The sequence below is a fragment of the Hermetia illucens genome, chromosome 6 (assembly GCF_905115235.1).
Source record: "Hermetia illucens chromosome 6, iHerIll2.2.curated.20191125, whole genome shotgun sequence".
Classification (NCBI taxonomy): Eukaryota; Metazoa; Arthropoda; class Insecta; order Diptera; family Stratiomyidae; genus Hermetia; species Hermetia illucens.
Window position 1 is genome coordinate 45653862 of NC_051854.1, and position 14438 is coordinate 45668299.

At 43.4% G+C, this 14438-nt stretch overlaps 1 protein-coding gene across 5 annotated transcripts in view; it reads left to right on the forward strand.

Annotated features, from left to right (window-relative positions):
• Positions 1 to 14438, forward strand: part of LOC119659665 (tumor necrosis factor alpha-induced protein 8-like protein) — a 151602-nt gene that overhangs the window by 78527 nt on the left and 58637 nt on the right. For 2 of the 5 annotated variants that reach the window (XM_038067878.1, XM_038067879.1), the window contains one exon: positions 3984 to 4085. In XM_038067878.1, coding sequence (XP_037923806.1) covers positions 4007 to 4085 — 79 coding nt within the window. In that variant the 5' untranslated portion in view covers positions 3984 to 4006. Of the gene's footprint in view, positions 1 to 3983; positions 4086 to 4536; positions 4602 to 13566; positions 13665 to 14438 lie in introns of those variants that run through there. The other 3 variants (XM_038067880.1, XM_038067882.1, XM_038067881.1) reach the window with 3 other exon arrangements.

Here is a 14438-nt window from a genome sequence, read left to right on the forward strand (position 1 = left end):
TAGCGAGAGTGTGCGCAAGTGAGGTTGATCGGTCTAGCCAATGCAGACGTTGAGGTAAAACAGGTCACATTGCTCGAGATTGTAACAGGGTTCCCAAATGCATGTTGTGTGATGGAAAGAAGGGCCTGGACAGTGGGTATATTGCCGGAAGCGACAAGTGCCTGAGTTCAAAAAGGCGCTAAGTGCAGCGAGAAAATGAAGTCGGTCCAAATTAACCTGTAGGGTAGCACAAGATCTGTTCTCGCAGACCACCCATGAATCAGGGGTACAGGTGGCTATAATAAGCGAACGCTATAGAAACCCTAACAATAATGTATGGGCAGTCAATCCAACAGGTGGGGCGGCCTTGTGGACATGCGGGGACCAAGCCATATAGGAATGTATGAGGCAGTCCACAAGTGGGTTCGTATGGGCAAAAATATTCGTCTATAGCTGCTATGCTCCTCCAAGCCTGATGTTGGCCGAATTCGAGGACATGCTGGACAGATTGTTTCTGGATGCAAAAGGACGAAATCCAAAAGTCATCGCCGGTGGTTTCAATGCATGGGCCACAAAATGGGGAAGTTCACTGACGAATGCAAGAGGGTGTTGCATCTTAGAGGCTTTCGCGCAGTTAGATATCATATTGGTTAACGATGATCAGGTTTATACTTAACAGCAAGGGGGTTCGGTTGTGTACCTGACTTTTGTTTGTCCGTCACTAACTCGCGATATGTCAGTGTACAGTAAACAGTACACCCATAGTGATCACCAGGCAATAGTCTTTGACCTGAGTAACAAGTCAAGTGGTTGGAAATCTGCTCGTCCTAAAATGAGGAGAACGTAAGGTTGGTCTGCGAAAGCAATTGACGAGCAAATATTCATAGATGTGTGGTTGGATCAGGACACTATACAAGGTACACCCTCGGAAATAGCCCTCCATAACACGGAGTGTATCGCGAAGGCATGCGACTCATCAACGCCGAGACGTTATACTTTCTCCAGTGGAAGGCCCAACTGCTGGTGGAATAGTAAATTGTCAGATCTTCGGTCGGCGTGTCATCGGATCAGACGAGCGGCTTAGAGAGCAGAGCAATGGGTAGGATTGACCAGCAGGTGAAACAGCGAACTTGCAAGGAACCCCGAAGAAACCTGAAGTTGGCTATACATCGAAGCAGGAAGGACTGCTTCAAGCAACTCTGCGCAGGGGCCGATATTGACCCATGAGGAAGCGCCTACAGGGTTGTAATGGGGAGATTTAGAGGTCAGGCAACACCACAAGTTATATGTCCCGATCTCCTACTGAAAATGATTGAGGGTTTGTTCCTTCAGAAAAACGCAGGAGGTTACATTCTGCAGACATCTTTAGATGCGGCTGTAATACCCCCAGTAACAACGAAGAAATACTGGAGATTTACGGTAGGTTGGGAGACGACAAAGCGCCCGGCCTCGACAGCATACCAAACAATGCCCTTAAGGTCGCCGTTAAGTCGAGGCCAGTCATATTCATTGAATTATTTGAAGCCTTTCCTGAGACATGGAAAAAACAAAGGTTAGTATTGTTGCCTAAACCGGTAAGCCTCCTGATGAACCATCTTCCTACAGGCCTATATGTCTATTGGACACTATGGGGAAAATGTTGGAGCGAACAATCTACAACAGATTGCTCTCGGCTGTAGAAAGTCTGGGAGGCTTATCAGACCGACAATTCGGCTTCCGTACGGCCAGATCAACGGTCGACCCCATCAAACTGGTCACTGTCTTAGCTGAAAATGCGATGCACAGAAGAGGTGACACTCTCAAGTATTGTGCTGTGATTACTTTTGACCTGTAAAATGCGTTCAGCGCTGCCAGTTGTAACCTTATAAGGAGGTCATTGGCGGCGATTGGTGCACCCAGTTACTTAACTGCGCTAGTCGACAGCTACTTAACAGATAGAAAGCTCTGGTACGACACAGACAATAGAACCAAAGAGTACATTGTCTCCGCGGGTATTCCGTAGGGCTCTGTGCTGGAACCGCTATTGTGGAACATCATGTATAATGATGTGCTCAATGTCCCAGTTGCTACCGAGGGCACAATAGTGGGTTACGCCAATGACAGAGCGGTCATTGTTGTTGCAAAAGATCTGGCGAATGTGGAATTATATTCATCCGAAGCAATCATTGCTATAAAGAAGTAGTTGAAAGATGCAGGTCTTGCACTCGCGGAGGATAAAATAGAGGCGGTGCCTATCACAAAGCGGCGTAGGCGTATCAGAATGGGGAAGCATATCATCACTTCAAAGCCAGCAATTAAATACCTTGGAATGATGATAGATCCGAGGCTGAATTTCAAGCAGCATTTCCAAAATGTTTTCATCAAGGCGTCCAGTGTTAGCATGACCCTGGCAAAGATGATGCCAAATGTAGGGGGCCCGCGATGCACTCGTAGACTACTTATAGCTAGATTGGTGAACCCTATACTGCTTTACGCAGCACCAATTTGGTCAACTGAATTGCATACCACATGCAATGCTCAAAAGATATGCGCGGTGTATAAAAAGCCCGCCCTAAGAGTGTGCTGTGGTTATAGAACCATCTCGGACGAAGCTGCCTATGCTGTAGCGGGAATGATTCCGATCGACATTTTGGCCGATAAGGTGGCAAGTGTCTATGATGGACCCGATTCTTCCTCTGGTTGGCAAATGAAAAACGCCGAAAGGAAGGAATCGTTAAGCAGGTGGCAGTAACGGTGGGAACAGGCGAAGAGGGACGATGGACCCACAGATTGATTCCCAGCATAAGGTGTGGGCGCAGAGAACACATGATGAGATAAACTATGATCTCACCCAATTTCTCATGGGACATGGCGGGTACCGTAAATACCTCTATAGGTTTAAACTGGACAGCTCCCTCAACTGTACCAGCTGCGACGGTATTCCAGAGGACCCATGGCACGTGTTCTTCCATTGTCCTAGATTCGTTGAGGATAGGAAGAGTCTAGAAGGGGGAAGAGCACTAGCACTGGAAAAATGGTTGCATGTCAGGAGAGCTGGAATGCAGTGAACGACATGATAGGGCGGATTCAGTGCAGATTAATAGAGGCAGAGGAAGCGAGAAAGGTGCGGTTGCGAATGCAATAGATGGGTGAAAGGAGAGGCTAAAGCCATGTCCACCCCGCGACGAAATACTTTGAGGTTGTTCCGCGGGGGAGAGGATAGGAGTTTGGGGCTGCTTTTAGTGGGTAAAAATCCCGCACGCTGGAACATTTGTACCAGTGTCTTTGGAAGATTTCCAACTCCGGAGAAAAAATATAGCAAGTGGCGCCATTTTGTGTTTAGTTTGAGAGGGAGCTCCCCATATATGTATGTGAAAGGGGGGGTGTACATTTTTTTCGCAGAATATGGTCATGTGGGGTACCGAATGAAAGGTCTCAGTTAGTACTTTTCGAAACTGATATTTTTGACACTGGGTGAAACATAGGGGAGTAAGGGCTCAAAATGTGTGCCCCAAAAATTTAGAAATTTTTTTTTGGAGACCAGTTCTATTGCTGGGACCTTTTTCGGAGACTGACTGACTTAATTACTTCTACTGATGTTCAATCTTTTGCACTTCCTGGTGAGCATCTGCTAACATTCCATAATAGATACTACCATGTTGATTTTTCTCTTGCAACTGGCGCACTTCGTTGTCTCCCTCCATGATTTTTTTCGTCCCCGCCTTTTACGATCCAGGGTCGTAGTCTATTTACTGGAATTCATGTTCTGTTGTTTTTCTGTTTGAAATGTATTGAATTCTCCCAACGCACTGCTTTTATGTTCTGTTTACAAAACCATTAACTACTCAAGGCACCAAATATTTTAGGAAACAGTTCGAAATTCTCCTTTAGGCGAGACTTAAACAAATTGCAGTCATTCGTCAAATGACGTGTAAAAACATAAACCAGATTTATGTCAAATATTTATTAGACCTAGAACGCCTACTTTTCCTTGTAATGTTCAACATTTCTCTTTTCTATTTTAGGCATTCAATATTCTTCGAAGGATATGAGCACTGCAAGCTTGCTGGAAATTCAGACGTGGCTCGTTTATCAACGTGTAGCTATTGACTGTGCCGGATGCTTGTGTAAGTGCCTGTACTTTATCATTTCACTTTAAATCTTAAAGTCATAAACGTGATCAAGATGCCATTTGAAGGGGGTATTCACCGAGGGGCTCTGTAGCAAGCTTTCAGATAGAATACATTAATTGGATTTTAAACAGATTGCGGGGTAATGTGTGCTGCATGGTACACTTAGTTGGATAGATTGCAGCCAATGTTGATATAAATCAAACTGAGTGAAATGTATCTGTAAATAAGTATCTATCGAGAGATTCTTGTTGGGGATATTTTCTGGGAAATTGTATTTAATTCTATAATTTTCGTTTGATGTACTGCATACCTTCAATTCCTTGGAAGTAATATGGGTAATTTGTATTACTATTTTCCTTTGAAGTTCGTTGTCAATCTCCCGTTTTTTTCCTTTTATTTTAAATAAATTTTAATTTAATTTATTTTATTTTAATTTTTCTTTCAGAGTTCTTTCGTTTGTTGCTTTATAGTTGCTTTTGGTTTACGAGGTGCTTCTTTATTCACTGCATAGTAAGTATCCAAGCTTTATTATTTTTTTTTTTTTTTAAAAACTCGACAATAAACAAGAAATGTCATCATCATTTGCTTAAGAGGGGAGTACAGTGTATAAGGGTCTAAATGAGGTCTATTTTCGGAAGTACAAAAATTGGCAAATTAGGTATTTATTATTTAAATAATAATCATCCTTGGCTTATCTGTCCATCTTACAGAATTGAAGGCATTTCTGACATCATATGAGGAGCACTATCCGTCGAGATCGGTGACTGTGTGCCTCGGCTCGATGAACCGCATCTACGACCTCTATAACAGCATCCACTGTAGATCTCCCTGTTCTGAACCCGAACTACCTTGCGGATAAGTCCCCGGCAGCGTGGATCACTTCAACGAGTCTACTCCTGATGAGCTTCTCGAGCACTTTTCCGGCCGTGTCAAACATACACAGCGGTCGCTATGCAGACGGGAGCTCCGGGTCCCTTTTACCCTTACTGATCAATGCGAGTCTGGCCACTTTCCAGCGACAAGGAAAAATTTCCTCCTTCAAGCAAGCGTTGAACCCTTCAAGCAGCAATTCTGGCCGTTGGCGGAACACCACTTTAAAAAAATTCCACCAGGATGCCATCAGGGCCTGGCACCTTCTTGTTTTTCAAAGTGAGAACCACTTCTTCGAGCTCTTTCATTGTGAAAAGGGGGCAATCCTCGACGTTTTCCGCGCTATTTACATCACCCCGTACAGGGTGTCTGGGAAACAATGCCCGCACAATGTAGTCCATTTGGTCGGTACTTAGTATGCAGGGCCTCCGCAAAGCCCCGATTTTCCGGGGGACAAGCTTATAGCCAAGTCCCCACGGGTCCTCATTCACCTCGTTAACAAGGTTCTGTCAGTCGCGAGCTTTGCTTTTATTTATAGCGCTGCGGAGTCTCCTTTTTGCTGATCTATACTGTGCCTTTATGGCACATGCCTCCTCGTTGACGTGCAAACGTTGCGCCAAACGGTGGAGCTTATGACGCTCCCTCCGTAGGTTGGCAATTTCTGCCGTCCACCAGTCCATAGAAGCCTTGTCACGGCTGGAGCCTCTCCTGGGCATGGACGCCTCACACGCCGTCGTTAGCAGGTTCATCACTGAATTTACAACGGTGTCAACTGCGATGCTACCACGCTCTGGAGCTCCCTCCAGCGCGGCTCTACCTGCTCGAAGAGCTTCGTCGAATTTCCCGATGTTCACCCTCGCGACATTCCACAGATCACGTTGGTGTTCGCCGGCAAGTAGCATCAACCACTTTGAACGCAATGTACTGGTGATCACTTGCCGAGAAATCTTCTAGGACTCGCCATCCGTCCACCGATGATGCCAGAAATTTCGACGCAAAATTGATGTCGGGAATGCTTCCTTCACAGCCTGGGCTCCGAAAAGTTGGCGTGGATCCGGTGTTTAAAACTTCGAGTCCGATTCTCGCCGCTATTTCCAGGATTCGTTTCCCTCTGGAGTCTGACTGAAGCATAATCCATTCAAGAGCCCTAGCATTAAAGACATTGGACTGTGCATTTGTCCCATTAGTAGAGGAGACTGAGGTAAAATTTGTTTCTGTAATTTTTTTACCATTTTAGCCCACCGTAAGGTAAAATGGTAAATGGGTAGGGCAAGTCTGTAACTCTACAAAATAACTTTTTGAGGTCAAATAAGTATGGGAAAATTAGAGGGTGCGTCATTACAAGAAACGTTCACATTTATTTCAATATATTCCAAAAAGAAAGTGATTACAGAGTCTGATTTTTGCGTGGACGGCCGCGTTTTTTGGGGAACAGTGTTCAAGTTCTGCTTTTTCTTCCGCGTTGCAGTTTACTCACTGGCCAACTGTTCCATTGTCGCCTGATCAGTCAAAATGGCGGTCGTGTGTCGTTTTCACACGGTACCGCCTTTGGATAAGGACGAACTGATTCAAGAGCCCTTTCAAAGTCAGTTTCTTCTTCAATTCTTGAATTGATTGAACCTGCCGAAATCCTTGTTGGACCTGGTGTCTCTTCCTTCCCTGATTAGGTTTCTTCAACAGGATCCACATCAGAATGGGCTGGAGCTGGCTGGTCAGTTACTTCAGAAGGCATGGGGTCAGTGTCGTCAAAAATATATTCATTCATAGGCTAAATTCCTGTTGATATGAGGCCGGAAATGGTGTTGCTGCGTGTCACTCCATCATCCACAGCTGAAGAAGCAATCCCAGGAATGTCGTATATTGACATGGAGTGTCCGGGATTGGCATTAATCCACCCATTAACAAAATAATTGATAATCTTCTTGAATGGACCGAAAACTGTACGATCGAACGGTTGGAGCCGATGACTGCAGTAAGGTGGCAGAGAGAGGACAACAATGCCATTGTCAATGCAAAATTTCAAATTGTCAATAGAAACGTACGATTCGTGGTTGTCGAGTATAAGAAGAACTAGGTTGCCTTTGGTTGATCTGCAATGTCTTTGAAAATGCTTCAAAAATTGTTATACCCAATATCCTACAACGAACGCTGCCTAGTAATTTCGGGCATCTGAGAACCCTATGATCCTCCATACATATAAAGCACGAAAATCGTTCTTTACCTTCCCCATCAGTTTTTGCAGCGAAGGCAATCTCTCTGTGAGTTTTTTTCCTTCCACCAAGGTTCTCCTCGTTTATATTTGTATTTTGACCTGGACCTATCGAGCCACAGGTCATTATGATGTAGTGATTTGCCGAAAATTGGTATATATCATCTACAGTAAGGGGTTGTTTGGGGTTGCTCGGAATGAAAGCCTTGAGGTACCTTGCTAAGTGTGTTGGCGCTTTTCTGGAGGATTAACGGAAGATCCGTGAGGGTCTGGAGCTCCTTTTCAACCAACGCTCGGTAGTTGCTACAGCGCCGATTGAGGAGTTCCCAAGCCTTATCTAAGTTCTCTCCATACAGACCTAAGTGCTCCACGATGCGCTTCGCATCACCCTTTAACTTTCTCTGGAGTATCGTCAATCGTTCCGCCAGTCCGATATCCAAATCCTCGTAGACGGAATTAAAAATGCTGCGGGACGACTCAAATTGATTAAGGTCCCCGGAAAATGAAGGAATCTCTGAAACTGGTAAGCATGGTCTAAAACAATATCCGAAATTCCAGGATAGAAATCCCTTCGCGGTGTACCTTCCCATGTTATAATCAGTTCCTGGTGGCGGGAAATCGTGATAGGGCACACTTGGGCCACTGCGAGCCCATGTAACCGAGTCTCGTTGCGTACCAACTTCCTGCTACCTGGTCCATGTTTCCCGATCCAGTGGAGCTGGATCATACAGATCCGCTGGGAGGCTTTATTCGCGATCCTTTGCCTTATCACTTGAGCTCTGCCTGACTTCTCCCCTTCCGGCAGCACCTTCTGTGTCAAAGCTGCCGTCTTCCTTTACGATGTCTCCATTTATTCGAATTATAAATTCCTTCGCTTTCGCGTAGACTTCGACCATCACTGCCTCCTCATCTTTTTAAAATAAATTAAATCTTGTGAAGGGTTTAATCACAGGAGCCGCTTATAATCAATGAAAAACTCATTACACAAGCGGTTAATTTCTTGCACAATAACTCAAAGCGCCTCTGCGTCCCCTTCTCCTGCCTTAGCTCAACTAACACTTCTCTGACCTGATTTACGCTTTTCTATTGGGAATCGATAATTGCTTGAACTTCCATTTTGATAAGAGAGAGAACTCCTAGACCCCCACTTAACTGTTGGTGATGTTCAGTAAAAAGACTGTCAGTCCTATGACTTTTGAAGGATTGGAACATAGATTCCACTCGGCAAATAATCGATCAAGTTTGTCTAAATATTCATTCTAAGCGCTGTATCGAAATCAAAAATAGGAAACTGCAAGAGGGGAGCGACAGACGGACTAAGTGTTTATAACTTGGGAGCCACTGTCGTCAAACTAGGCATAGCGAGAACCAGTCACAGGTAAATCTGGAGCACTCGAAGTTCGCCTCAGCTAATCTGCTGGTCTTCTTCCTAGGGGAAGACATCCACGTTACATCAATACAGGAGCCCTGGATCAGAGGAAGAGAAACCATCAAAGGGCTCTAAAGCAAATATTACAATTTATTCCAAAGCACAAGAATGGTCAAACTGGAACAGGTGAGAGCGGCATATATAGCCTACGACCGATCAGCTCCACCAGGAGAATTACATCATCGCAACAGAAAAGGCCCACGCTGTTGATAGGCTGCGATACCTATGCTTTGATTTTATTATCAATACTAATCTATTGGTGTATAAAAAGAGTAGAGCACCAACCTCGCGTATTCTCAACTGGGAGAACTGTATCGATTGGAAAAGGTCCTTCATATCATCTTAAGAGCCTTTCAGTTTGGAAAACTGGAAACCTGCCGCTTACATTCTTTAGGGTATATTCCCTCGGGCATGCATACTTCAAACAATTCAGCGAACATGTCCTGTCTGGATTTTATGGAAAGCGTAAGGGCTCTGTTCGGTATGCCCTTCAGGTCTGCAACTTTGTTATCACCTATTCTGCTGCAAATCTCCAACAGCTGGTCCGTTATCACTCCAGGAATTGCGGTGGCATTCAGAGATCTCTGAAATGTGTCAGTACCCCTCTCTTGCTGGGGAAATAACCTCTGAATGATTTTCAAGAAGCGAATAGGGCGCGTGATCTTTGTGGATGACCGGCCTCTCGCCTGTTCCATCACAATTCTATAGGCGCTCCCCCACGGATCTACATCCGCTTACAAGCAGAGTTCCTTAAAACATTCCCTCTAGCGCCGCTGATGAGGCACTTGAAGCGCCTGTTCTCGCAGGCGGCAGACAAGCCATCCAATTCGAACCTTTCTGCGCTACCTCCACTGGTGGTCGTATCGTGGCCGTTTGAGTATTACCATAGGCTTTTCTCAAGCTCACCATGGATTCTTCTTCCAGTTCCTCCAGCTTAAATTGTTTTTTAACGCAGTTCATATTTCTTCTCTGGATGTTACTTCGTCAAGATCCTTGCACTCTGACATTCTCCCCAAGCGAGCTCTTCAGTTATGTGCGAAGCTCAAACACCTTTATGGGTTCTTCGGATCTTGTTGACTGGGTGGAAATCCCAGATCTTTTAGGTCGGGGTCAGATTTCATCTTTTTTAGAATCTCCGCGTAAGACAAATTGCCCTTACTGGAGATAACGGTTGCCTTTGGGTGAATTCGCACTTTTGCTTTGTTCTTCGCCTTTTTACTAAAGACCATCCACCATTTTCGTTCTTCTTAGGTTTCCTTTTTACCTTCTGTGCTTTTAGTTCGTCCTTCGGAACTGCTTATGTACTTTTTTCCCTCTTAGGCGTCTCCTGATTCCCTAGAAGATCAGTGTCTTTCTTCCGGACTCTTTTTTTTGCTGGCAGGTCGCTAACACTACGGCTCGATGTCACTTGGGCCGCCTGTGACACTGTTGGAATACAGGTTTCGGCTTTTCTTTGGAACTTCTTTCCTCCTCCTGCGACCTATTTTAGAGAACCCTAATAACTACCAATAGCTTGGTGTACGTTGTGCTTGTCCTTGATGAAGTCGGACAGCTCAATTACTTTTGTTCCAAGCTGCTTGAAAGGCAGTTCCTCCGGATCAAGGCTCTGTTCTTTATGAGTCTTCACCGGATTTCACCTTCTAAACGCACCTTCCCTCTTAGCATTTACCGTGCTTCCTTGCATTTTATTTTTTGCCGTCATTGCTGGAGATCAAAGAATTGAAGCAGATTCTCCTGAATGGGTCAATTTCTTGGTCCCGGAGTGCCTTCTGTGGTCGTCCCTCTTGGAAAAATGCGGTGGGTGTCGAAACCGTCTTAATCGGACAGCGATCTCCTCTCAGCCGATCGTTTTTTGCTTTCGTTATTGGTGTTCTTGGCAAGATCTTGCTTCGCTTGAGCACATCCTTTTCGAATTCTAAATCACTTTTAGGGTTAGATGTCATGATGGCCAAGTTGTCCACCACCGAGCCGCCGGTACTGGGTTTTCGAGCCCCTGCACCGTAAATTTTCTCCTTCTCTCCTCTTCCATATTGGTTTGATTTTCTGGGTATCCTTTCCATAGCCATTTTGGTCCACACATCTGAGATGAAAGAAAAGAAAAGTACATGAACCCATATTTACATATCAATAAGTATGCTCCAATTCGCCAACCGGCATCGCGCTGATGGGAGATCTGGCCACTACTGTCTGTCCGCCTGTCTGTCTATCACACCTTATATATATATATAAATGTGTAACCTGTGAGTTTCACTGCATACAGTGAGGAACATAGTTACACGTTGAGTATAAGGGGAGGGTTTCCCATACATGTAAAAGAGGGGTGAACATTTTTTCTCCGAGTATAGTCATGTGGGGTTTGAAATGAAGGGTATCTGTTAGCACTTTCTGAAACCGGTATTAGTTTTGACATTGTGTGCAAGGAAGGGGGCGGGGGTCCCCATATATGCAAAAGCGAGGTGTGAACATTTTTTCGCCGCGCATAGTCATTTCGGGTATCAAATGAAAGGTCTCGATGAACACTTTCTGAAACCGGTATTAGTTTCGACATTGTTTGCAAGGGGGGAGGCGAGTGAAAATTTGTTCACCGAAGACGCTTGGCTTCCGGTTCCCCGACTTGTTTTACCTTTTTAGGATCTTCTCTGCATGCGTTCTTAGCAACAGTTTTAGGCTATTTTCCTCTCGTCTCCTTTTATCAATTATCTCTTCTCTCTGGCGGACTGAGGACACTGCTAGGGCTTGCATTAGCGATTTGTCCAGAAGTTTCTCCCTCTTCATTATGCCATTGTTAATATCTACAAATATGTTTGGCTGGACAATGATAGGACACTCATTTTCCGCAAGACCACACCGCTTTTCTGGAGCAGCCTTTCTTTCTCTACCCTTGTCTTTCGACAAAGGTCCATCCGCTCCATTTTTTCGCGACAAGGGAGTATCACGTATCTTAGAGTGGATCTTTTTCCAAGTCTTTCCTTTTTGACCGCCAGAAGTTTTTAGTCGCCTGTAATAGAGTGGTATCATTTCTTACTACTAGTCGCCTCCTCCGCTGGAACAGTAGGCCGAGCCTTTCTACCTTTTCAATAGGTAACCGTCGTAGTTTTGCCCTTCTTGCAACGGGATTTATAGGAGAATCTTCAATTTTAACTGGCAGTAGCGGTGAGTGTGGTGGATTGCCGCTGTTTCTGTGTTGTCACTGTTGTTGGTGTTGTTGATCACAGCTGCAAGCCACTATCTCTCCTAAAAAGTGCAGTCGCCTTAAATGATCCTGTGATTGTCCATTCGATCATTGAGGTCACTCATGGGTTGACGAATTTCAGTTCAGAGCCGGGATCAGCCACTAGTGAGGGTGTATCTCAACTGATCCTGCACTGCGAACTTAATGGTGTCATAGTCTAGACTGGATACAGGTTGTGCTGGTGATGGTAATGGTGGTCCAGACCACTTAGACTTATATTCGTCCAGTGAAGTTCAAAGCGCAATTCTCTATTACGACAGTTTAGTTCTTTAACAACTAAGCCACCCTTGTGTATACGACAAGTAATAAATTGTCAAAGCTTCACATCTTTGCCTAATTATCGTAAGCAGTGGAATCCACTTCTTAAGGTTCATGTTAAGGGGGTCATCCCGTTTGTCGGATCAGCAGAATCGTATTTTTTTTGTTTTGGCATCAATTGTATCTAAATATAGTGTAGAATATAAGGGCAAAGTGATTTTTTGATATTCAGGGTCATTCGAAAATTATAGTGTTAAACACGTGATAAGTCCAATGCCAGATTTATGTCAATTGCCGTAAAAAAGCGCGTATTTATCAGTTTGAATTTTCTTCAAATGACTTCGCTACAAGGACAAGAATTGAACCCAAGGCTGTATATGTGTTCTTTAAAGAAACCTAAGGTTTATGAACTAGGTATAGCAGATTAATGGCCAGTTAAGGTTTTATGGCTAAAAATCGCATTCTATTCTATTTTTCAAATGCGTTTTCTTCGAAACTGCATGTTGAAAATCGGCTGCCGCCACAGCGCAAAATCTATCCAACGAAATTCCTTGAAATTTTCAGAACTTATTTAGAATATATTTCTACGGTCCGCAAACTAGGATAATTGCGATCCATTCAGTAGTTTTTTTTTTATTCATTAAAGAAGCCTTAAAAAAACACCAAAATTCACAAAAAAAAGTTTAACACGGCATCAAAAATTTAGCTATTTTTTAATAATCCTAGTTTGCGGACTGTAGTTCATTAAAATGCCGTTTACTTTTTTCCTTTAAGATGATCGCAGCGTCCTCTAGCGTGGCAGCAGAAAAACACATTTTTTTGGAGATAGGTGTATAAATCGCTTTGCATTTCAATAGCCAACTATCCGATCGGGCTGAAAAAATTACTATGCACGCTCAAGATATCAGTAAATCTATGGTGAAAAATTCGTATTTGTATCTTTATCCAGTTCTTCACAAAAATTTTTTAAAAAAAGCCACAAAAAAAATGGCCTTCACACGGGATGACCCCCTTAAAGGAAAGTTTAGCATCAATACAAATCCGGCAAACACGGGGGAGATTTGGATAAATAGTGTGAAGGCGCTTGATTATAATTTAGGCTCTTTTTATTTTCATTCAATTCATTATATTTTTCCAGCCAGAGCAAAGTCTGTATCTAATTAAATTTCAATAATTTCACCCCCGAGCACTCGAATTAATCCCAAACCAAATTTATGATAGGTTTTCGCTCTTTGACAGTAATTGCTCTGATTGAAGTAGATAAACAAAATTAATTCTGTTAATTTTTGTTTAAGTTATTGATAATAATTCCCAAAGCATTCTTATCTGCACATGCCTTAAGAAGATTCAGCCAATTTCACATGTTAGAAGCAGAATTTTTAATTAGAACCCCCCCTTGCATTGCTTCCATTACATTTGATTTATTACATTTTTGCTTGGTTTATTTATCTTTCAATTTATTGCATTTTAATTTCAGTTTTACTCATTTAATTTCTTCCTGTTCAGAAGACATCAAAGCACCTTATATTTTGGTCCAGTTCCAATTCTCCTTATTTATACCGATGATTGAAAGAGGTAAGTAATGCACGAATAAAACCAACACAACCCGCATTTCACGAAAATATTAACTGAATTCATTAAGCCATTAGAGCCGTTTGATGAGACTCTTTATGGAAGCGGTATCAATTCTATTCAGATTAGGGGATAATTTATAGCCTGGTTCGATGACGTCTAAGTCATATACATATATTTAATATTAAGTACACGATAGCTTCCGTTCTAACGCCTGGGGGTGAGTGGTTAGTAAAGAAACTGTTCAATAAAACATCAATCCTTATTTATGACTTTAAGATACAACTAAAACAGGTGAGCGGCTACTGGATATGCGGAATGTGTGAATAAATTGGGATTATCTGATCAAAGTGATAAAGGTATTGGAAATCCTCTACGTTGTGAATAGAAGTCCATATTCGTACAATACCTTAAAATTTGTATATCATAGGTAAAAGCACTTTGATATCTATCAATGAAAGCTCAATACAAATAAAAATAAATTTCCCGGATCCTGGTTAAAAATTGCCGTTTTCTAGAGGTTCAAATAGATGGATGTACTATCAACCTTCAATATTCTTGCTTTAGGGCTTTAGTCGAGCCCAGGAGATCCGTTTGGTCGTGCCCTCGACGTTGAGGTTATAATAATATCGGCCTCGCTCGAGGACTTCGAAGGGGCCCTCATAAAGTGGCCTCTGAGGAGTGTCCGTCCTAATTAGGACATGCATGGAGGATTCGAAATCTCTGGGCACGTGAGTCAAGGTTTTCGCGTGGTTAACAGATGGTAGCGGCTTCAGT